Source organism: Acinonyx jubatus, chromosome A1 (genome assembly GCF_027475565.1).
Source record: "Acinonyx jubatus isolate Ajub_Pintada_27869175 chromosome A1, VMU_Ajub_asm_v1.0, whole genome shotgun sequence".
Classification (NCBI taxonomy): Eukaryota; Metazoa; Chordata; class Mammalia; order Carnivora; family Felidae; genus Acinonyx; species Acinonyx jubatus.
The window spans coordinates 210517092-210540101 of NC_069380.1; the positions used below are offsets into that span (position 1 = coordinate 210517092).

Sequence of the window (23010 nt, forward strand, 5' to 3'; positions counted from 1 at the left end):
AATTAAAACCCATGGGTCTGTCTTGTACTTGTCAGATCTTAAAACATGAGTGATTTTATGACGTTATATAGTGATCATTTGGAAAATGTTGGTTCACTGGGCTATGCAGATAATCCAAATATTAACTTACTTCCTTATATAATATAAAAATCAGAAGTGCCTGGGAGCTCAGTTAGTTGAATGTCCAACTTTTTTTTTTAAGTTTATTTATTTATTTTGAGGGAGAGCGCACACAGGGGAGGGGCAGAGAGAGGGGGAGAGAAGGAGAATCCTTGGGATTTTCCCTCTGTCCCTCTCCCCCACTTGTGCTCGATCTCATGCTCTCTCTGTCTCTAAAATTTTAAGAAATCACATTCATTAGCATTGTCTTTGTCTTGTCAGAAGTCTGTATATTTTGGGAAGCTGTCCAGCTGGAGTCAGAGGTTAGTTTTACACAATTCTGATTTTTCTTGAAAGTTCATTTTTTATTTGCAACAATCTGTCAGTTGTTTTCCTTGAAGTGGCAGGGTCACTTCATTTTTTTTTTTGAGGATGTATCTGCCAGATTCCAAAGTCTGAACACCCGTTGTTTGACTCGCACTCATTCTGTATGGGTTTTGGTTTTTTGGTTTTTTTCCTCACTCATTCTTTCAATTCCATGGAAAGAGCAGCTAGTTCGCCTCTCAGCTCAGGCACACACGTGCTCTTTCTTGTGACCAACACCATTTCAGTGCTTACTTCCCACTCCATCGCACGGAATAGAAAGCATATTACTATTAAATTGTCCATAATGGTCAAGATTAATAACATTAATAATTTTTAGTCCTTCATTAAGGACATTCTCAAGTGAAAGAGAATTTTTTTTCCTGTAGTGTGTGGCAGCGAAGAATACAGTGGTGACCGATGGCATCTGGTGGTGGTGCCTTGGTTGGTGCTAAGACACCAGCACTTTTGCCCACCAGGGCTTTGCCATAGGTGTGAATGTCAACACTGTGAAAAGGACACAGTTACCTCTTAATATTTATTCTCAGAACACCTGAAAGGGTCTTGGGACCCTGCCCCCACCCCCCCACCCCCCACCATGCCTCCATCTCAACATTTTAAGAATTGCTGTTGTAGAAGGATGAAAATGAACGTCTTCATTTCTCAGCCTTTCAGAGATGGATCTAGGGAAAGAAGGTGAGCTCTGTGGGAAGAAACAAATACGAATTGTCCGCACCTGTGCAAACAGGCTGCTTTTCCACCTGGCGTTGTATGAAATTTTGATACTGTGTTCTAGCCAGGCCTTCAGGCTGAGGAGTAGGAAGTGTTCTGCTAAGACCTGAGTGGGGAACCAGCAACATAACTTTGATAGAAACAGTAGGAAAGTGTTCTCACTTTTTCAGATCTGACTTCATGATATGTCCTGGAAGTTGTTAGTGGAGTTTGCATGAACGGACAGCAGAAACATTTTGTACGTAATGGAATTTTCACATTTACCCAGGGAACACAGAGCTCTCGGTACACATAACGTAAAATTTGCCATTAATGGCATTTATGTATTCACAGTGTTGTACAACCATTACTGCTTTCTAGTTCCAGAACATTTGTGTATCTCCATGCTTTTTTTACCCTGACTTTTCAGCTAGTCTGTTTTTTTCTTGCCTTCACTTATTTTCAGTGAAGACCTACATCGTTTGTAAATTCAGTCACATCCTTGCTCTAATAGCGACTTTGACGTCCTCTACCCTCTGCTGTTCTCCAGCCCCTGAGTATATTTTCTGGCCGTGGGGCTAGTGAACATTGCTAAAGATGATTCAAACCAAACAGCAGAGTGTTCCTTAATGGGATATGCGAAAGCCATGTTACCTTGCCTCTGTTGGGCCTTTGTTCTGGCTCAGCAGTCTGTTATTTAACTCCTTTTGGATCCTGTATCATTCTTCCCTGGGGCTGGTGTAAACCATCTTTGCATTCTTTTTAAGTTTGTAAATTCCATTCTTTTTTTTTTTTTTTTTTTTTAAGTTTTATTTACTTTAGTAATCTCTACTCCCAGTGTGGGACTCAAGCTCATGACCCTGAGATCCAGAGTCACAGAGTCACAGAGTCACATGCTCTTCCAACTGAGCCTGCCAGGTGCCCCTGTAATTCCATTCTTCTTCTTTTTTTTTAAGTTTATTTATTTTGAGAGAGAGAAATCCCAAGTCCAAGAGGGGCAGAGAGAGAGAATCCCAAGCAGGCTCCACACTCGGTACAGAGCCTGACGTGGGTCTCAATCCCACGTCATGAGACCCATGACCCGAGCCACTATCAAGAGTTGGACTGTTCAAACGACTGAGCCACCCAGGCAACCCCCCCTGTAATTCCAGTCTTAACTTTTGTACTGAGAGACAACATTTCCCCCACTTCTGTGGGATCTTGGACAATCAGCGACAAGACCTCCTCCCTCAGCTTCCTCCTTCACCTCCTGTTGTTTTTTTCTGTGTTCCTGTTTCCTTATCCTGAATCTAACTAAACATCTGCCTGGCTCTTGATCTCATCTGCCCTTGTTTTGTCTGGAGCCTGCTTCCATCAGTCTTCCGCCTTCCACGTGGATCTTTCCATGGTTCTGCTCTACCTGAAGGCATGTTCAAGCTTTCCCTAACCTGAAGAAGCCCCTCCTGAAGAGCTAAGTTGTTGTCTTGTTCTCCTTCCGACAAACATATTTCAAGACTCTACTGACCTAGGTTTCTCAGTTGGTTAAGCATCTGACTCTTGATTGGCTCAGATCATGATCTCACAGTTCCGTGGGATTGAGCCCCATGTTGGACTCTGCGCTAGCACGAGGAGCCTTCTTGGGATTCTCTTATCTGCCCCTCCCCACTCACACTATCTCCATCTCTCTCTCTCAGAATAAATAAATGAACGTTAAAAAATAAAAGACTGTGTACTAACTGCCCCTACTTGTCTCTCTACTTGTTTCTTCTTGCGTGGTGACTTTTACCCCCTACTCTGCTGAAGGACCTTCCCGAAGTCACTATGCCTTGTGTATCCCCACCTCTCTTCCCCATCGCTGCCGGTTTGACCCTAATTATGTTCTCTTTTTTTGCTTCTAAATTCCTGTCTTGCTTTGGACACACTGTGCTTTCTTGGTCCTCTGACTTCCTTAATAGTTCCTTCTTTCTTACACTGGTGTCCAGTTGTAGATGATCCCCTAAAGCTCTGTCTTTGGCTCTACTAAGAGAGATACCTTAAGATGTACCAAATAATGAATAATCTCCCCCTCTCCCTCTTCAAAGTTAAACAGAATAGGGGCACTTGGGTGGCTTAGTCGGTTGAGGGTCCGATTGTTGATTTTGGCTCAGGTCATGATCCTAAGGTCATGGAATTGAGCCCTACATTGGGTTCCACACACTGAGTGTGGAACCTTCTTAAGATTCTCTCGCTCTCTTGCTCTCCTGCACACTCTCGTGCGCACTCTCTCTCTTTCTGCCCTTCCCTCCCTCCCCCTCTGTCCCCTCACTCCCTCTCTAAAAATAAAAATAATATTTTTTTAAATAATAAAAGTAAACAGGATTAACAAGGAGTGATTCTTGTCTGTTGTCAAGACTTTTATACTAAGAACCCAGACAGAAATCATACATATTACAATAGGAGAAGACATGCTTTTTGTTAAATTCTTATGAGAAGTATGTCTTTGACCAAGAATTTTGCTTGTTTCTGAGCATATGGGTGGCTCAGCTGGATAAACATCCAACCCTTGATTTCGGCTCAGGTCATGATCTCATGGTTCAAGGGTTCCAGCCCTATGTCGGGCTCTGCATTGACAGTCAGGAGCCTGCTTGGGATTCTGTCTCTTTCTCTGCCCCTCCCCTGCTCTCTCTCTTTCTCAAAATATATAAACTTAAAAAAATTAAAAATTTTGCTTGTTTCCTGTTTATTTTTAAAAACAATACCTAGTGCTTTTGCTTTTATTTTATTATCTATTTTCAGAGTATTAAAAAAATTAAAAATAATTTTTTTAATGTTTATTTTTGAGAGAGAGAGAGAGACAGAGCGTGAGTTGGGGAGAGGCAGAGAGAGAGGGAGACACAGAATCCAAAGCAGCTCCAGGCTCTGAGATGTCAGCACAGAGCCTGACGCGGGGCTCGCACTCACAAGCTGTGAGATCATGACCTGAGCCAAAGTCTGCCGCCCAACCGACTGAGCCACCCAGGCGCCCCTAAAAATTTTTTAAAAAAATATTTGTTCATTTTTGAGAGAGAGACAGACAGATTATGAACAGGTGAGGGGCAGAGAGAGAGGGAGACACAGAATCTGAAACAGGCTCCAGGCTCTGAGCTGTCAGCACAGAGCCCAACACAGGGCTCAAACTCAAGAACTGTGAGATCATGACCTGAGGCAAAGTCAGACGCTTAACTGACTGATCCACTCGGGCATCCCTATTTATTTTTTCAAGTAGAGAATAGTTAGGGAATTACCCCAGAAGAGATGAGACAGGTATGGTTGTGCCCCAAAGAGAACATGAATTATGGTTGAATGTCACCAGAGTTAACCCTTTCTATCCCAAGAGAAGAGATAAAAAAGGATTACGGACCCTTAATTTCTTAGAACCTGTCACCTAGTCGTGGCTAAGAGTGTCTCTCCTTTTATCCAAGTGAGCTGCAGCAACTAGGGGCATGATTGCCTGGGCATTCAAATTACTGCCACCTTTGGCTGAGGGCTAGAAACTGTGTGGTGGTTTCTGTACGTTGCTCAGTATGACATTGGGAGAAGACAGCAGAGGGCCCTTTGATTTGTCTTAGTGTCCTAACACGTCCACCTCATTAGGAACCTTAAAGAGTCAAAGTACGGCCTGGCCCTGAAAGGGGAGGCATTGCTTTTTGGCATTTCCTAGAGCGGTCCTATGTTCCTCTGCCCTCACTCCCTGGGCGGGCTCGTTATCAGCTGGCTGCCACCTCCCATGTCCAGAGCCCCAATCCTGCCTTCCCCTCCTAAACTCATAACCCTCATCTAATGTGCCTCCTGGATAGCTGCACATGGGTATCCTGTTGGCACTGGACACCTGATACATCCAACACCCATTCCATCATCTTCCCCTGTAACCCCAAGCCAGTTCCTCCTGGCTTTCTAAGTGTGGTGCAGAGTTATCGCCTGGACCGTGTGCTCATCTTGAAGCTCACAGCCCAGACTTCTAGCATGTCCAGTGTATGGCTTATACCATTCATTGCAGATGAATAGCAAAAAGGTATCAGTGCTGGATGGCAGAATTATAAAAAGTATCTTCCCCTAGGTTTTATCTTTGAGCTAAGGCTGATGACTTGGTCAGCAGAGCAGTGGCTGTGCTCTAGCCATTCTCAGCCCTTAACCAGGCCTTGATGGGGCACAAAGTCCACACAGTGCTCACCCACCCTAACCAGGCTTGCCCTGTCCTCTGTTCCAGGCTCCACTGGCAGATTACTTTGCCCCAAGATCAGTTCTCATTTCCTTTTGTTCCTGCAAAACAGCAAACAAACTCTCCCACTGTAGCCAGAAAAGTGCCTGAACACCTGAACCTGTCACTTACAGTCATTCATGTGATTTCTTCCTCTTTTGCCTTCCCTTTGTGGTTCCTTGTAATTCTCTTCTCTTATTTACCATGTTCTACATTTTATTATGTTTGTGAATGTATTTCCCTTTTGAGAGTATGAGCTCCTTGGAGTAGACACACTGTCCTCGCCCTCTTCACATCCTCTTCACCTCCTTTTCACCTAATGCAGCACCTTGCATGTACGGGTCTGGTATCCTTTGTTGAGTAGCCAGCTTCCCGTTCTGTCTGGTGTGAACTTTCTCTACTGACAGGAGCTGCCTCCTTCTTGCCATCCAGGTAGAACACAGCATTTAGACACACTGCTGCAGCTTTCAATGCAACTTGAGGAAGTTATTTGGTCTCTCCAAGCCTCAGTTACTTGCTGTTAATGGAATTAGAAATCACCCCTGTCAGGGCACCTGGGTGGCTCAGTTGGTTAAGCGTCCGACGCTTGATTTTGGCTCAGATCACGATCTCATGGTTCATGGGTTCAAGCCCCACATCAGGCACTGCATACACAGCGTGGAGCCTGCTTCAGATTCTTGTCTCCCTTTCAAAAATAAACATTAAAAAGAAAAGAAAACCTCAGTGTTTAAGAGGGGAAAGAAGGAAATCACTGCAGTCTGAGAGTGTGACTGAGAATCACATGAGTTAGTTGACATGAAGTCCCTGGCAGAGCAGGTTCGCCACGGTGACTAGCCTAGTGATGGTGATGCGGTCATCTAGGCTCCCGGCACTCAAGCCCGGTCAGACCATAAGCAGGTCTGAGCGTAACTGTCTAGACCTGGGGGTCTTTTTTGTTTTTGTTTTAAGACTAAATCATTGTTTTTCATTGTAAGTAACTAGTCTTTGGCTTAACAAAGTTGAAAATATTCAGCCATTTCCTACCCAAGTTATACATTTCCCTGAGTGAATTTAAATGCTCAGCTTACCTTTCTCCCGCTGGATTGTGTATATTATGACTGAAAAACCTTTCTTCCCCTTTGCAGTTATGGTGTTGGTCCTGCCACAATGGATGTGCCCTTTTGAAAATGTCAGCACTGCCCAAAAAAGAACAGGATGATGGCCTTTCACAAATGCAAAAGAGCTTCTTGGATGGGTCAGTACTGTTCTACATTTTGTGACTGGTTAGCTCGAGTTCTTGTTTTCCAAAGAAGCTTCATTCCTGTTTACCTGCTGATAGCTTAGTGCTCAGGAATACCATAGAGAGGGATCATTTTTAATCCCTTTCAAAGGAGGGGTGCCTGGCTGGCTCAGTCGGTAGAGGATGCAACTCTTGATCTTGGGCTCATGAGTTCGAGCCCCACATTGGGTGTAGAGATTACTAAAAAACAAAAAACTTAAAAATACATAATTTTGAAAGGAGTCGGTATAACATAATCGTTAAGAATGTCAACTGCAGGGGCACCTGGCTAGCTCAGAGGAGCTTGCAACTTTTGATCGCGGGGTAGAGTTCAAGCCCGATGTTGGGTGTAGAGATAACTTAAATAAATAAAACTTAAAAAAAAAAAAAAAAGAATGTCAACTGCATTATTTTTAGAGATGCACACTGAGGTATTTAGGGGGGAGGGCATGATAGCTATGGTATTGACAGTGGTCAAATCCAGGTCATGGCCTATGTCACTGTCCTTTGATACATGTTCCACGTGCTTCCATTTCCACCTCCGATGACTGGGAAGAGTGGTCCTGTGGTAGCTAGTTTGTTGGCAAGGATCAAGTGGGAGGATACCTACACACACAGATCTTGCCACGTCTAAGTGCTCGGGAAAAATAAGCTGTTTCTAATTCACTTCTGCTCTTTTAATCTCCTGTTACTTTTTGATACCTAGAATCTATAAGACCATCCACAGGCCACCCTATGAAATTGTTAAAACTGAAGACCTGTCAAGCAACTTCCTGTCCCTGCAGGACATCCAGACTGCCTACTCTAAATTCAAACAGCTGTTTCTGATAGGTGAGAAAAATGCAGAACAAAAGCTCTCTGTCAAATAGGGAAAGACATGCCGTGTGGATCAGGTGACAGCTGGTACCTTCTCCCTGGTCTCTGTATGTACCCGAGGCTCATGACCATGAGGGTTGATGTCATAGAGCAGAGGGGCTGGTAGCTGAGGGGCTGCTGTCATTGCCACGTTCACCGCACGCACCCCCCACCCCTCCATTTTCTTCCAGGCTTTTACCCCGCTGCCCCTTCTGACGACAGGGAACACAGGCCCACCCCTCCACTGCTCCTCTTCTCTCCTTCCTCAGCACAGTGTTGCCCAGTGGTGTACACAGGGGCTTCTCTCTTTAAAAGTTGTGGAGCCATGCGACACCTGTATTCGCTGGCTCGCTCACGGTGATTGATAAAGTGGATGATTGGTTTTGTTTTCCTTAGTGGCTTATTGAATGGACCGCCTCCCACCCCCCCCACCCCAAGTGAAAATATCTTTTTTTCTTCTGATTAAGCAGAAATGTACAAAGTAGGAAATGAAATATGCCCATCCTGGCCACCCCCACTTCTCTGCCTGGGCTACCCACTATGAACAGCTTAGGACCTGAATCCTACTTATCCAGTCCAGTTGTTTATTAATTCTCGTTCTTCAGTGAATCTGTATTACCATCTGAGATTTGTCACAGTTTTTCCTAACTTGGACTTTCTAGCCTAGCAAATTCTAATGACTTAGGATTCATTCATTCATTCAGCTGACATTTATTGAGTTTCCATTATATACACCGATTATGGAGACATTTGAGATAAAGATGAATATGATGCCCAGGTAAACAGCAGTGTCCACCTCTAACTAGATTTATAAAAAGCAGGGACCTGGTGGAGAGTGATACACTGCCCTAGTTTTTTGGGGTTTTTTTGTTTTTGCAGATCTTAAATTTTGGGTACTCTGCACATTCAGAGAAACTTATCTAGTAATAAACTATAGAAATGATCCTTGAAAGTATAGTCTTCACTGCACTAGTTGGTGCAGGACTGTGATTCTACCACTTTCCGTCTCATCACCCAGGACTTGCAGAGAGGTATCTGCCTTGTTGTTGATTTGAGTTTGCAGCTTGGACCTGTATTAGATGTCCGTGCAGCGCAGGGCTCTCTGTACCAAAGGTGTGGGGGCGGGGTGTGTGGTGTAGGAGTATGCAAGGAAAGTGTGCTTGTGTATTTAGGATTCCAGCAGAAGCCAAGTCTCCCCCTTTGGGCTCCCTGGCATCAGGAGGTATCCTGTTGTCTTCCAGTGCTAGAATAGTGTAGCCTGGGTGTCGACTGTTTCTGCCTAAAACATGTTACTCTCCTTGTTGAGTCACAAGGTCAACCATGGCTTTAAATAAATATTGTGGGGCACTGTTTATTTGAACAATAAAAATCTAAAAAATCCATTTTTGACTGCCACCCCCGTCCAGAGGCTTACAGTTCAAACACCATTTCAGCTGAAGTCTGGAAGTGTCCTTTCTTGAGAATGGAGATCTGTGCTTGGATGCTGCAGTTCAAGTCCAAGACTGTCTGAACAGCACACTTGAGTAGCACAGATTTTTGGTGGCAGACATGTAAGAGAACAGTGACCTGACTTCCTTGCTCTTTTTTCTTTTTTCAGATAATAGTACCGAATTTTGGGACACAGATATAAAATGGTTTTCTCTGTTGGAAAGTAGCAGCTGGCTTGACATAATCAGGTATTTTAAAGCAATCATTTTGCTCATGAATTTTATAGTTCTCTAATTCAAAGTAGTAAAACAAATTGACAAACGATGGAACTGTTTTAAATGTTAAACATTTAAATGTGTTAAACATCACAGTTAGATGTTCTTAGATCACATATTCTATTGACAGCTCAGCTGGATTTTACATTTGTTTATTATTTCTGTGCATATTTGATCTGAATTTATCGACATGCTACTTGCTCACAAAGAGATCTCTCTAGACTATATATAGACTAGGCATGGAAAGACTGCAGAACAGGGGGGTGGCAACCCATAAGTCTAACTGAGGCAGCAGTGCTGGCCTCCAAGAAGGGAACAGGAAGAAGGGGGGTGATGCTGACTTTTTACTGAATACCTTTTTGAATTACGTTTCTCCTGTGTATATTACCTATTTTAGAATGAGTAATGTCGGTTTTTCATAATTTCCATCATTAATTTCAATTAGGCATTTTGGGTTTGGGAATTAGGTTGAGATTCCCAGAGACAGAATTCCTATATTCCCTTCCCTACTTCATAGTTTGAATAGCTCCTCTCTGTTGCTGTTAAAGAGAGGAGAGGGCAAAGGGAGGCACAGAAGAGCAATGATCAGGGTGCGAGAAGAGTCCCACCCCTAGGCACTTGTGAGGCACAGTTGGACAGTGCCTCCAACTGGCACTGCATCTCTCGGTTCTGCCAGCGAGGTTTGTGGCAAGGAGCCTCAGCCCCCCAAACACTTGTTAACGCATCCGTTCCGGAGAGCCTGCTGCATGGCCCATAGTTGGAATGTGTAGTTGCCGACAGTGATCAACATCACCAGGAAAAGCACCCTTCTTCACGGGGGGTGGGCAGAGAAGGTTGAGCATCCCTCACCAAATGAAGCACTGTCCAGGAAGGGCGCCCCTGCAGGCAGGGAACAGCATATGTGAAGCCCTTAGTTACAAGCAGAGGAAAGTCAACGCTGAAAATCAGGAATAGTGTGTACAGAGAGAGACAGAAGGGATTTCTGGACCTTGTTGGACTGTTTAAGCCACACTGACACATTGGACAGGTGACCTTGAATTAGACCATGTGGGCGTGCAGCACAGTTTCCGACGTGGGCATTTGTGGGTCTTACTAGGACTCTCCGGCCAGACTCAGGCATGAGTTCTCAATAGGAGACTGTAGTTTAGAAATCACCTAGGAAGGTTTTGACATCAATTTTGGGATTCCCTTCTGAAAATTTTCAGTTTCTAATTGGCAGATGAGTGTCTGGCAGTATGTGAATAGGGTAAATGGTAACTTCTTTTCTGGAGGATTTCAAGTGAAAAAACAAATGAGACCGTCTCAATCTTCAGTTTCCTCTGTCTAAATTTCTCATGGTTTTGATGCCAACCTCAGAAACTAATGCCCCTTTTTCTTGTCTCTTTCCAATGTAGACGTTGCCTGAAAAAAGCAATAGAGATCACAGAATGTCTAGAAGCACAAAACATGAACGTTCTTCTTTTAGGTAATACATTTAAAGCACAAAGAGTGGTTTTCGTTTCCCTTCACTTGAGACTCAATTTCTGCATATATAGCTTTATGTAATTGGAATTGTCTTACAAAAGGAGCAAGCTAGTGTAGAAATCCTTCCCATTCTTTTCTACCCTGACCTTGGAATTCTTTGCGTTTGATTTCAGTGTTACAGTTTAAAAATAAATCCTTCATTTAGAACTTGGCAGACTTACTTGCAGCCCAAGAAGGAATTGTTTGGTATCTTCACCAAAGCTCCATTTCCTACTGCTTTGGTTTTTGTTTTATATTAACTCCACTTGGTTACAGTTAAAATCTTTTGATAATCCTTTTTATATAAAGAAATCCATGAATGGTTTAATTGTTCTTTTTATATCTTTGTGTTTGACAGACAACCTTGTGCAGTCGCTATAGAAAGTTTGTGGGTCACGATTTCCTTTGCCTCAGTGGGCTTAACTTGCTAAACATGTGGACAGGACATAAGCATTCAGAATGTGTAAAAACAGGTGCAAACCGCTTTTATTTAAAGATTGCTAGAGTTGGTTAGACCTGAGCTAAAATACGATGTTTGCCGTTTAGAATATTTTAAACTTCTCATAGCCCTGCACTTCGGTTCAGTAGATCATCTCATGCTTTCATGCCCTCAAGCTTTTACCATGGCTCTGACGCGCTCCATGACTGCTGAAATTTAGCCTCTGTGGGCGGGCTGCACATGTGTCTGCCTGGGGCTTCTGTACCACCTGATGCTGGCTCGCTGACTTGGATTTTACGATATTGACTGAGCACCTACCATGTGCAGAGCTCTATACTTCTGCCTTCTAGAAGTTTACAGCCTAATGAGAGTTGGCCTGAGCATGTTATTGAAAAAGACCTAATCACCAATGGCAGAACAGAGTACTGAGGAACTAAGTGGTACAGAGGAGGACGAATAAATCTCAGAATCTGAGAGGCAGAAGTTCTCAGGCCAGGCTGCAGTAGTCACAGTTGCATAAAACAACATCTGAATCTTTGGCTGAGATGTGAGAAGTCACTCGGTCCAGAAGAATGACTGAGTTGTCTCCTCTGAAATCTCATTTTCTGGTCCTTCTTCCTGTTACAGGTTAACTGTTAATACCCATCAGATGCAAGAAGGATGATTCCCTTAATATTATAAAACTTATTTCAGGGCGCCTGGGTGGCTCAGTCAGTTAAATGTCCGACTTCCGCTCAGGTCATGATCTCACGGTTCACGAGTTCGAGCCCTGCGTCGGGCCCTGTGCTGACAGCTCAGAGCCTGGAGTCTGCTTCAGATTCTGTGTCTCCCCCTCTCTCTGCCCCTCCCCCACTCATACTCTGTCTCTTTCTCAAAAATAAATAAAACGTTAAGAAAATAAAAAAAAAAAAAAGAAACTTGAAATAAGCTGATAACACTCCAAACACAAAACTCTGTTTCTTTTGAATTCATGTGTTCCCGTAGTTTAGACTTGTCTCCCTGGAGGAGAAAAAGAAGCACAAGCGTAAGCCTAGACCTTAGTGCCTCATGGTTCTAGGGTCAGAATGAAAGAGTTTTAACGGTGGAGACATCCCCCTCCTTAAAATTTGTAAGTTTCTCTAGTTTCACCGATACTAGCACCGCCATCCTCCTGGACATTTTTAAATAGCAGCTTGAGTTGCACTTCTTTCTGCAAAGAGGAAACCACGGGGATGCAGACCCTAACTTTTAGGATCTGAAAACTCTAAGGCAAATGCATGGACAGAAATGTATGCTTTTATTTGCCGGGAGTCATGAATGCCGAACACGCGTATGAATGGTGTTTTCATCACACAGGTTTCGTCCGGTGCACTCTGGGGGTGGGCACGTGGACATAGACCGAGGGGAGTTTCTCCGCCAGGCTAGGCAAGGAGAAGCAGGCACCTCTGTGCTCTCAGAGAAGGAAAGAGCTATGGAGCTGGGAATAAGGGAGTCCAAGCAGAGGGAGTGGAGGAGAGGAGCTCTGAGGGGAGTCTGAGGAGCAGCTGAGCCCTGGAACAGTGAGTCCAGTGATGGAGACTTTGACACGGCAGCTGGAAGAGTTTTGAACTTGGTCTGTGAAGGCCAGCGGGTCGCCACCACGTGTATGGCTCTGCCCTCATTATGTGGCACGCCGGGATGCCGGTACGCTGACAGTGGATTTGACGTGCTGTGTTTTATTCAGTCAGTCAGCAGATCTGTGCTTAGTGCCAACATATGCCGGAACCTGTACGGGACTGGCTGGAAGCAGTTTGTCAGTCTGAACACTACCTGTTTTCCCCATGGGCCCTCGCCTTCAGGGAAGTAGACCTTGACCGTCAGTAGCAGGCACACTTTGGTTTTGGGAACCCCACCATTAACTGTGCAAGGGTGAGCACTCTTGGCGGCTTTTTAATACTCCATACTCTCCTGCCTCTTTGCACTGCCGCTGGGCCCCTCCTAGAGGAGAATGCTTCCGACCTCTGCTGCCTCGTTTCCTCTCTGGTGCAAGTGATGATGGACCCCCACTGTAGAACCAGGATTGGTTTCCAGAGCCTTGTCCAAAAGGAGTGGATCATGGGCGGGCACTCTTTCCTGGATCGCTGCAACCATCTACGTCAGAGTGACAAAGAGGAGGTGAGTGTCCTCGTCGGAGAAGCACCCGGTCTCTAATACCTGTCTTCAGGTGTCGGGCCGGTGCTTGTGAAGTGCATGCTGTTGGGCTTGTTAGGAAGGCCATGTTCAGTTCACTGTTGGATGACTCCAAATGCTTTAAACGGTACTGAAATCCTTCCCAGAGGAAAAGGGTACTAGTAAGTGGTTCAGTGCCTTTTCTTCTAAATTGTGCATTTCATGATGGGAATATGTATTTCATAATGGGAATAACACTGATTTATAAAACTTAAAAATTAATTCAGAGAGACTCCTATAATTTCTGCGAAGTTAGTGCTTGCAAAAAAATGAATATTCCACATAATAACACAAAGTAAATTTTCCCTTGCACATAAGCCTTTTCAAATAAAGCATGAGGTTTATGTTAACGCCGTCCCTAACCAGGACCTTACCGGTGACATAGCATGCTGTGCACATGACCTCTTCTGCGTCTGGCTGTGTGAATTGCGTTGTACTTTAGCTGGCCCCCACGTTGTGGTCTAGTCTCAGCTGCAGCTATGCATACTCCTTTGGCCGCATTGTTAATGATTGCTGAAGAGAAAATGAAGACAGGTGAACTTTCTTTAACGAAGTCACCTACAAAGCTCCGTGTTCTAGGAGCATGGCTCGTGGTTGTTCTTACTGCAGGTAATGAACGTGTCTGTCTGTGATGGAAAGCAGCATGGTGCAGCATGCTGTGGGAATAGAGAGCCATGGCTCCTGCCTCAGGGTCTTGGCATGTTTCTGGAAGACTGCGGCTTCTCTTGCTAGGCTGTGAGGTTTCTTTCAGGCCTGGTCTCTGCTCGTTTGTGTCCCATCAAGCTGAATGGAAATCACCATTTTCACCCTTGGAATGGACTTTGCCTTTCTGAGGAACTTTGCAAGGTTGATGGGACTCAACATGATGGGCAGAGAGCAGATACTATGTGGGGAAGAGTATGTTTTGGATATCTTGAGAAGATAGGACTGTCAAGGACCATGTCTGGGGAGGGAGAATGAGTCCAAGAGCAGATACAGTCTGATCTGCTTTCACCCATCCTTTGGAGAAGTCATCCAAACTTTCTGAGCCCATTTTCATGACTATATAGTAGGGTTCAGATACTTTCCACTCTGTTTAATGATATACTGAGCAGAAAATGAAGTATGAAATAAAGTTGCTATATCAGCATGTCTTCGCATCTCCACAATGACATATTGATGTTGTTGGTTTTTTTTTTTTCCTTCTAAATGTGGCCATTTTAAAAGAATTATTTACTTATCTATTTATTTTTGAGAGAGTGAGTGAGTGAGCGAGCAGGGAAGGGGCAGAGAGAGCGAATCCCAAACAGGCTCCGTGCTGTCAGTGCAGAGCCTGATGGGGGGCTTGATTTCACAAACCGTGAGATCGTGGCCTGAGCCAAAATCAAGAGTCAGACGCTTAACTGACTGAGCCATCTGGGCGCCTCTCAACTTCTGTCTCTCTTCTGAGCTCTGCGAGGCCTCGACAGCCTCCATAAGGGAGAGACTGTGACATGGCTTGTCTTACCCACCTGACAGCTTCGCTGATGACTCAGAAGGATAAACACTTTGTGAATGACGAAGCACCCTAGAAAACCATCTCTACCAATAAAGGGCTTGCCTCCGGGAAGCTAGTAAAGGAGGCTATCTGTTAAAAAAAAAAAAAAAATCTGTACGCTTGTGGAAAAAAAGGTTAGAAACTCACCTTTGCTGCTTCTGCTGTCTTTCCCATCCTCTTTCTCTTCTGCATCCTCCTTGTGGGGGTGAAGAAGGGAATATTGACAAAATTCAATGTGATGGAGTATAGTTTTTTGGTAATACGATTTACTAATGTGAAGAATGGAATTCTTTCAGGAGGTGATAACAATTTCATTTAATTGGGGTTCAGAGTGTTCCCTGTCATCAAAATCAGTTGCAAATGCTCATGTGTCAGTGTTTGGTCAGTAATGAGGTTTTACATATTTCGCCCTAGAATGTCTTTCATACAGATCGGTACTGCCAAATACTGAAATGAGTCTAGTCACAGGCATGTGACTTTATTTATTTATTTATTTATTTATTTTAATATATGAAATTTATTGTCAAATTGGTTTCCATGTAACACCCAGTGCTCATCCCAAAAGGTTAGGCATGTGACTTTAATTGAGCATATTCATTGTGTGGAGTGGGATGGAGTGGACTGTGTTTCCCAGGGAATACAGTGCTCAGAAGTGGTTTCCATGGCTGTTGAGATGGCTGCCCCTGAACTCAGGACAGCTGGCCTTGGCCTTGTAGTGCCTGCTCAGTAATGCGTGTCTTGTTTTCACATAGGTTCCTGTGTTCCTGCTTTTCTTAGATTGTGTCTGGCAGCTGGTGCACCAGCACCCCCCAGCATTTGATTTCACAGAGACTTACCTGACTGTGTTGTCAGATAGCCTGTACATACCTATTTTTAGCACCTTCTTCTTCAATTCGCCTCATCAGAAAGATAACGTGGTAAGAGTCCCTCTTAGGAACCTGTGTCTTAAAGAAGCCCTGATTCATGAGTTTATTGCAATAGTTTTGATGATAAAAATATTTATAGAACACTATATACTGGGCCCTGTTTTGAGCGCTTTCTGGGTATTGGTAATTGTCACAGCATCCTGTGGGGGGTATATTCTTATTCCTGAGGAGTCAAGGCACTGAGAGGATGGGGAACTGGCCCAAGTCCACGTTGGGAACAAGTGTTGGAGCTGAGGAATTAAGCAGAATTAAAAGCTGTCCTTGATAAAGCTGGTCAGCATTCTCTTCCGTTTGCCTGGTGCCTGGAGTTACTCTGGAGAGAATGGAGGCAAGGCAAAGCAGGGAAGCTTTTACTTTCCATCTTACACTCTTTTAAGTCTCTCCTAGGGCCTTGCTCCTGGGGGTTTTGCTTTCTAACCAAGCTTAGGGCCTCTGACCGGCTTCCTCTCGGCCCCGGGTTTGCTTGAGCTGGGCCTCCAGGAGCAGCGTTAGCCAATTCCTCGGTGAAGCGGAGGCACGGAGCCTGGGCTTCCAGTCCCCCGGCCCCGGTTTCAGATCCCAGCCGGTCACTCACCAGCTTCATGAGCCTCAGGCAGTTCACTTCAGTTTTCTGAGCCTCAGTTTCCTAAATATAAAATGTGACATGACCTAACAGAGTTGGTGTCATAGTGCCCGTCAGCAGCTGACATTGTGGCCTGCTGGAAAATAAGGTGACCTTCTTCCCTCTCCCTTCCCACCCAAAGTCTTAAATGAACGACCACTGAAGGCCGCAGCCTTTAAAAACGAGGAGCCGTGAGTGTTTGGTCTCGGGGCAGGAGCGCCCTTTCTGGTGCCCCTCGGCATTGTGTGTTTGCTCTCCTCAGCCCTCCCTGGAAGCCGTCATGACCTGTGCTTGTTTTGGCAGGGCAGGGAAAGCCAGGATACACAAAGCAAGCCTTTGAATCTGCTCACCGTGTGGGATTGGTCTGTACAGTTTGAACCCAAAGCCCAGATGTTGCTCAAAAACCCTCTTTATGTGGAAAAGCCAAAACTGGACAAAGGCCAGCGGAAAGGAATGCGTTTCAAAGTAAGATGTCCACGTGTCTAACCCCTTTCATCTGCCCAGGATCCCCGGGTATGGCAGGAAAAAGTGACATATGGATTCTGTAAACAGTCTGAAGAGTCAAGATTTGTGGCAGGCCAACTGTCAGGGCCCATGAGAATCATTTGCTTTCAGCAAATCAGCCTTTGCCCCGATGAGACATGACCATTTGCTGAATGTCACCGGGGATGTTACTGCCAAGACAGTTGTACTGCATGGGATTCTGTGAACCCTCTACCTGAGTGTGGTTAGCAGAGTAAAAGATGCATTGATTGTGGGATTTGCTCGGTCTGTACTGGTTCATGTCTTCAATAGCAAGACCTTTCCTGATGAGGTGTAGCTACAGCTTTTTCTGTTAAGGGCTGTCCAGTCTCCCCACTGTATTGATGTGCAGAAGTAGCCACAGACAGCACATAAGCAAATAGGCACGGCTGTGTTCCAGGATTTATAAAAATAGGCAGCAGGCCAGATTTGGCCGTGGGCTGTCATTTGCTGACCCGTGCTGTGAATCACAAGTGTCAAATAATATGGATATCCCTTCAGATATATGTTCTTGATTGTAGTTAATAAAATCCCAAAGTTCCCTAGATGACAAATGATTTCTGTGGCATTTCCTAGCCCTTTCTCCTGGCCTGGAATTTCCCCCCACCAGACCCAATGAAGGGGAAAGTGGTAGTGGTGAATCCCAAGTCATTGTGTGTCTCTGCCTTCTCCACTGCCCTACTTCTGATCCCACCTGCCCTCCAGGGAGCCTGGCCAGTCTGGTGTGGGAGGTGCTCCATTCTAAGAGGCTTGGGGGCTAGGTGAACCAAAGCCCGCACTTGCAGAAGATGCCAGCTGCTGAACAACTTAGAACTGTTGCTTTACTCTTTCAAGGGACCTCAGGGCCGGGGTGGACGTTTCTCCTCCTGGTTTAGTCTCTTTCCTGCCAGCTGGACCAGAACTGCCCTGAGCTCCGGAACAGCTTGGCCAGAGGTCAGTTTTTCCTTGGTGTGCTGTGCCCCCTGGTGGCTGCATGCACACTTGTCACCTGTTCAGGATCCCAGAACTGCCCCGGGCCAGAGGGGCAGGGGACCTCAGAGACAGCCAGGGCCTGATCCCTTATTGTGCATGGGAGGAAAGTGACATTCCCCTTTGCAAGACTGGATTTCACTTCTGTACTTACATCCAGTTTTCCTTGGACATACGTCCCTTTTCCTTGTAGTTAGGAGCAGATGGCCTAGGCTCTAGGAGCTGACTGGTGCAGGCGGTTTGAGCCAAAGCTAAAGCAGAGTTGGGGTTGGGGCCACAAGGAACTTGGAAGCTTTTGGGTTAGGACACCACACGTAGGGCTTAGGGCCCCTTGTTGAGTGGGCAGGCGGCCTTGGAGAAGTTCTGTAGAAACTAAGAGGCTGTGGCGGACCAGCATGAAGCACTGCTTGTGAACAGCCACATGAGGCTGCAGGGCCTGCTCCGGTGTGCACTCTCAGCCTCAGCCTTGACCAGGCTTCCCTCCCAGCATGCCCTTCTTGAGCCCTCTGTTCACTTAGGGGTTGAGAGAAAGGGCTCTCGAGACCAGTGGAGCGCTGTTAGAGCGCAGTCTCTGGAGCCAGACTGATTTTTGTAAGACCCCCTTTAGCACTTTCTAGCCAGGGTCTTTGTGGACTGCTTAACCTCTGTGCTTTAGTCTCCTCATTTGTGAAACAGGACAATAACGGTGACTGTGGAGATCGGCTAAGTCCATGCACGTAAAGCACTGAGCACAAAACCTGGCAGGCAGTAAACACTCAGTGGCTGTTAGCTTCCGCCTGCAGTCAGCAGTCCCCTGTGTGGACGGACTGGCCTTGATCCTTGGGGAGGAGAGGCCAGGCTGCTCTCCCGCCCCCAGCTGGAAGGTCAGAAATCCTGGTCAGCTCTGAGTTGTGGCATTGTGGATGGTTTTGCTTTTTTCTCATATGTTTATTATTATTCTATATTCCATAGTAAAGAATGCTCTTTTTCACAAAGAAGAACCACTGGCAGGAGTATGTTAGAGAGTCATAGGGCTAGCCTGCCCAGAAAACTTGTCTGTTCTTATCTCAGACTCACACCTCAGGAGCAAAAGAGCTGGGGAGAAACAGCATCTCCCCACATTGCTGACCTCTCTGTGGGGCTCTGGGGTTCTTTGTAACCTCTTGACATCTTTCCCCACCTTCACGGCCCCTCCCTGGCACCCCTCGGTATCGATCACCTTGCTTTGGCTGCAGGTAGAATTACTCAGGAGGGAAGTAATGTACATGCTCTCACATTTTTTACTCGGTGCAGCACGTCAGGCAAGAACATCTGGCCAGTTTAGCCACTTCTCAAATTCCTTTTGCTCCCACCTGTCTCTCTGTCCAAAAGAATCTTTATGACATAGGCTTAAACTCCCACTGGCTGCCTGATAACCTACAAATGCAGTTCATTTGAGTGATAGGATCTTCAGGTAGTTGGCTGCTGCTTCCTCTCAGGTGTTCAGAATTTCATTCTCAAAGAAGAAGCACTTTGCACTCTTCAAAAACTGAATAGGCCTGACATCCAGACTGCCCTGAATCCACAGCCTGTCTCGACTTAAGCTTGTTCTTCAAAAGTGCCTTAGTGCTCCTGTGCCAGGGGAAGGGGGGTAGACAGCTTCTCTCTCTGTCACAGCGCCCTGGTGCCTGCTTTCACCCATTTGTTTATGAACACGATGTGCATCCAACATTTGCATCATGGAACAAATAAGAACCCCTCCCCCCCCCACTGTGTTACTGCTTTTTAATGGCTTTCCAGTCTCATGGCAGTTCTGATTTCTCGTGAACGTAACTGCTCTCAGGCTAACCAGAGGTTTTTTTGTGTGTTTTCTCTCAAAGCATCAACGACAACTTTCTTTGCCACTCACCCAATCTAAATCATCTCCCAAAAGAGGATTTTTCAGGGAAGAAACCGATCATTTAATTAAAAACCTTCTGGGCAAGAGAATTAGCAAATTAATTAACTCTTCCGATGAGCTACACGACAACTTTCGAGAGTTCTATGACAGCTGGCACAGCAAACCCACTGACTACCACGGTCTGTTGTTGCCGCACATTGAGGGGCCAGAAATCAAAGTGTGGGCTCAGCGCTACTTGCGTTGGATTCCAGAAGCCCAAATCCTGGGCGGTGGCAGAGCGGCCACCGTGAGCAAACTCTTGGAAATGATGGAGGAAGTAGAGCGCTTACAAGAGAAAATCGACGCGAGACCCCATGGCCAGGGGGCGCTCCTGGCAGAGGCCCCCTTGTTGCTGAGGGGCTCTGCCCGCCTGTCAGCCCTGTTTCCTTTCGCTCTGCTGCAGCGACATCCCTCTAAGCCGGTCTTGCCCACCAGCGGCTGGAAAGCTCTGGGTGATGAAGAAGATCTGGCCAAACGAGAAGACGAGTTTGTGGACCTCGGGGATGTGTGACTCATCCACTCAGTGATGTGAAAGAGGAACGTTGAAGGTTGAGGCAGGAGTCCACCATGTTTGATCTCCGGATTAGCGGCTCATGCTTTACTGCTGTGGGGGTGGGGGGAGTGGGAGGCCTCAGGCATTAGTCCAGGGCTCTGTAGGAGGAAGCCGGGATCTTCAGGAAAAGAGCTGGTTCTCGTGGGTTTTTTTCTTTCTCCTGAAGACTATGCAATTAAAATCATATCTCTAGTATTATTAATTGGAAGAAGTTACTACTTGACCTATAAAAGAACTGTGGCCATTGTGCATAAGTATTATATAGAACCTGCAGTGGCTGGTTTACTACTAGAAAGGGCTTTGGTCAGACACTCCTGGACTCAATGCTTTCTTCAGATCTTTTTTGTGCCAAGATAATTTATCCAGTCATTGGGAATTTATCCAGTCTACCCATCTTAGCTTGGAGAAAGTGCAGCTTTATGTGATGTGTGTATGGCAAATCGAAAGACTCACTTAGAGGTATTAAGATTATGGCATTCCTTTAAGCCATAGTATTTTTCCTTTCTGTGTCCTCTTGCCTGAGAAAAGCTGGGGAAATTCCACCCATAGCACCCATCCTGACATTTCCAACCATCCCCCGTCCTGCATAGACTGTGTCACTTTGTGTGGGGTTGGTGGGCTAGCCAAGCAGCCACACCGCCCTTTTGTGTGCTGACAGCTCTGGGTCTCTCTCTGCCCACTGGGCACCCCTCACTGCCGTCCCTCCATGCTCCCCGCCACGGGGCATGTAGTCCAGAATCTTGCTGCTGAATCTGTTGGTTAAACTGGGGGAATCCCTTTGGTTTGCCTGAAGGAGCTTCCATGCTTCTGGAGCCTCTCCGTGTTTGAAAGTAATGGCTTTGCCTTTTTCTGACAGTGTGCTGAGGCTTGGGAACGCTTGTGACCTCTGCAGCAGCCCTCCCAGACATGAGCAGGATCATTTTTGAACGTGGCTTTCATAGGGAAGCAACTGAGCATAAATATGAGAAGAGATGGTTATCATATAGTACCTCAATGATTTAAAAAGCCATAGAAGAAACTTGACTATGCCTGGTGACCTTCTTGAATCTGCTGTCTAAATGGTATATATTTTGTAATGCAGGAAAGTACACTTTGTAAGGACCAGTTTTTTCATTCTCAGTAGAACCCTGTTAAATCCCACAAAAGGAAGGTGGGGGAGGAGGAAGCTAATGTTAGAATGTTTCAAATAGAATGTTTGCCTTTGATATACATTTGCTATCCAGGATAGATCCCAATTTGAATGTTACATGTTTAGAAAAACTTCAGTTCTTTAAGGGCAATAAGAAATTTTGAAACTGTTGATAAAGAAGTTTCTCAGTTTGCACTGAATATTGTCTTTCTGTTTGTACAAGAAATTGCTTTGCTCTTCTCCCCTCTTCATGTTGGCACATGAGCCATGTTGGTCTGTTAAAATGACAGAGGTTGAGGAGAGGGCAGGATTCGTGCATTGGGGTCCAAACACATGTCCGGTCTTGGTTGCCTTAAGTCTCACTAGTGAGTTCAGTGTTAGGCTTGCAGTAGGGATTTTGCAAATACACTAGTCTATGAGCTACCTTAACATACGTTCTGTGGGCCTTCTTAAACTAGCACTAACCTCCACTTCTCTGCCCCGTTGCCTCCCAGATACACTATGGAGCTATTTTTGTTACCATATTATAACACGAATATTTATACAGTAGCCTCTTCAATCTTAGAATCTTAGTAATTTTCATTCCAAAAATGCCCGGTGTGATGCTTTACACTCCACAAAGTATGGTTTAAAGGCACAAGGTCATGGCCCTTGTCATAGCAGTTGAATGTGCATTGAAGTATTTTTCTATGATTTTTTTAAAAATTACAATAGAAAAATAAGCTGTTGTAACGTGAGGTCATGACAATTTATGTATTTATATTTGAAATCAGATTTCTATAAACTTGTATTTGTGTACAGAATTCTTAGTGGGTTTATATATTGTGACATTTTTATTCAAGATTGAGATATGGGTTATGCTTAACAGTAAAAACTGAAATGAGACCATTTACTTTGTTTAAAATGCTGCACTGTGCAAGTTTGGAAATGTACATTAATTTACTGTATATAATATCCTGAGTTTGTTTATACCTCCAAGTTTTTACACTGAAGATAAATTAGCTTTAATTACATTAAAAACTTTTTTTTTAAGGGAATAAGCTGTTGGGCTATATCTGTATAAATGTGCTTTTTATTTTCTGGATGTATGAAAGTTTATACTTGTATCTCACTGCATCATACCTGATTGCAGAAATTAAAGCACAATTTACAAGCAGTGCTGCATTCGATGTGGTTGATATAACATGGAACAATTACTTTCATTCAGTGTGTGTTGGGTTGAGTTGGTTGATTGGTTGGTAGTGGTGGGAAACAATGACCAAATAAATAATTAAAATTTTAGGAGCACATGGCTGGTTCAGTCAGTAGAGCATGTGACTCTTGATCTTGGAGCCGTGAGTTTGAGCCCCACGTTGGGTATAGAGTTTACTAAAACAAAAAAAGTAAAATTTCAGGTGGTGATGATATGATATGAAGAAAAAATAAAATAAGGCAAGAGCCCTGCACGGCAAATAAAGGAAAAGGGTTTTTGCAAACATGTGAAATTAAATATTGCTGCCGTTTTGCTTTTGCGGGGATATATGAGACGTCTGTTTTATTGCTGAAAGAGATCTGAGTTCATTCAGTTAAACCATGAATAAGAAG

General features: G+C 45.0%; 1 protein-coding gene and 1 pseudogene across 4 annotated transcripts in view; one reads left to right on the forward strand and one right to left on the reverse strand.

The window, feature by feature from the left end:
- Positions 1 to 22582, forward strand: part of MTMR12 (myotubularin related protein 12) — a 65672-nt gene extending 43090 nt beyond the window's left edge. For 3 of the 4 annotated variants that reach the window (XM_053201723.1, XM_027074995.2, XM_027075007.2), the window contains 9 exons: positions 6493 to 6602; positions 7333 to 7457; positions 9079 to 9157; positions 10579 to 10649; positions 13087 to 13259; positions 15582 to 15746; positions 16660 to 16821; positions 17713 to 17811; positions 19686 to 22582. In XM_053201723.1, coding sequence (XP_053057698.1) covers positions 6493 to 6602; positions 7333 to 7457; positions 9079 to 9157; positions 10579 to 10649; positions 13087 to 13259; positions 15582 to 15746; positions 16660 to 16821; positions 17713 to 17811; positions 19686 to 20255 — 1554 coding nt within the window. In that variant the 3' untranslated portion in view covers positions 20256 to 22582. The remainder of the gene's footprint in view (positions 1 to 6492; positions 6603 to 7332; positions 7458 to 9078; positions 9158 to 10578; positions 10650 to 13086; positions 13260 to 15581; positions 15747 to 16659; positions 16822 to 17712; positions 17812 to 19685) is intronic. The other variant, XM_027075015.2, reaches the window with a different exon arrangement.
- LOC113594943 (uncharacterized) lies at positions 8361 to 8443 on the reverse strand (annotated as a pseudogene).
- Positions 22583 to 23010: the final 428 nt, after the last annotated feature.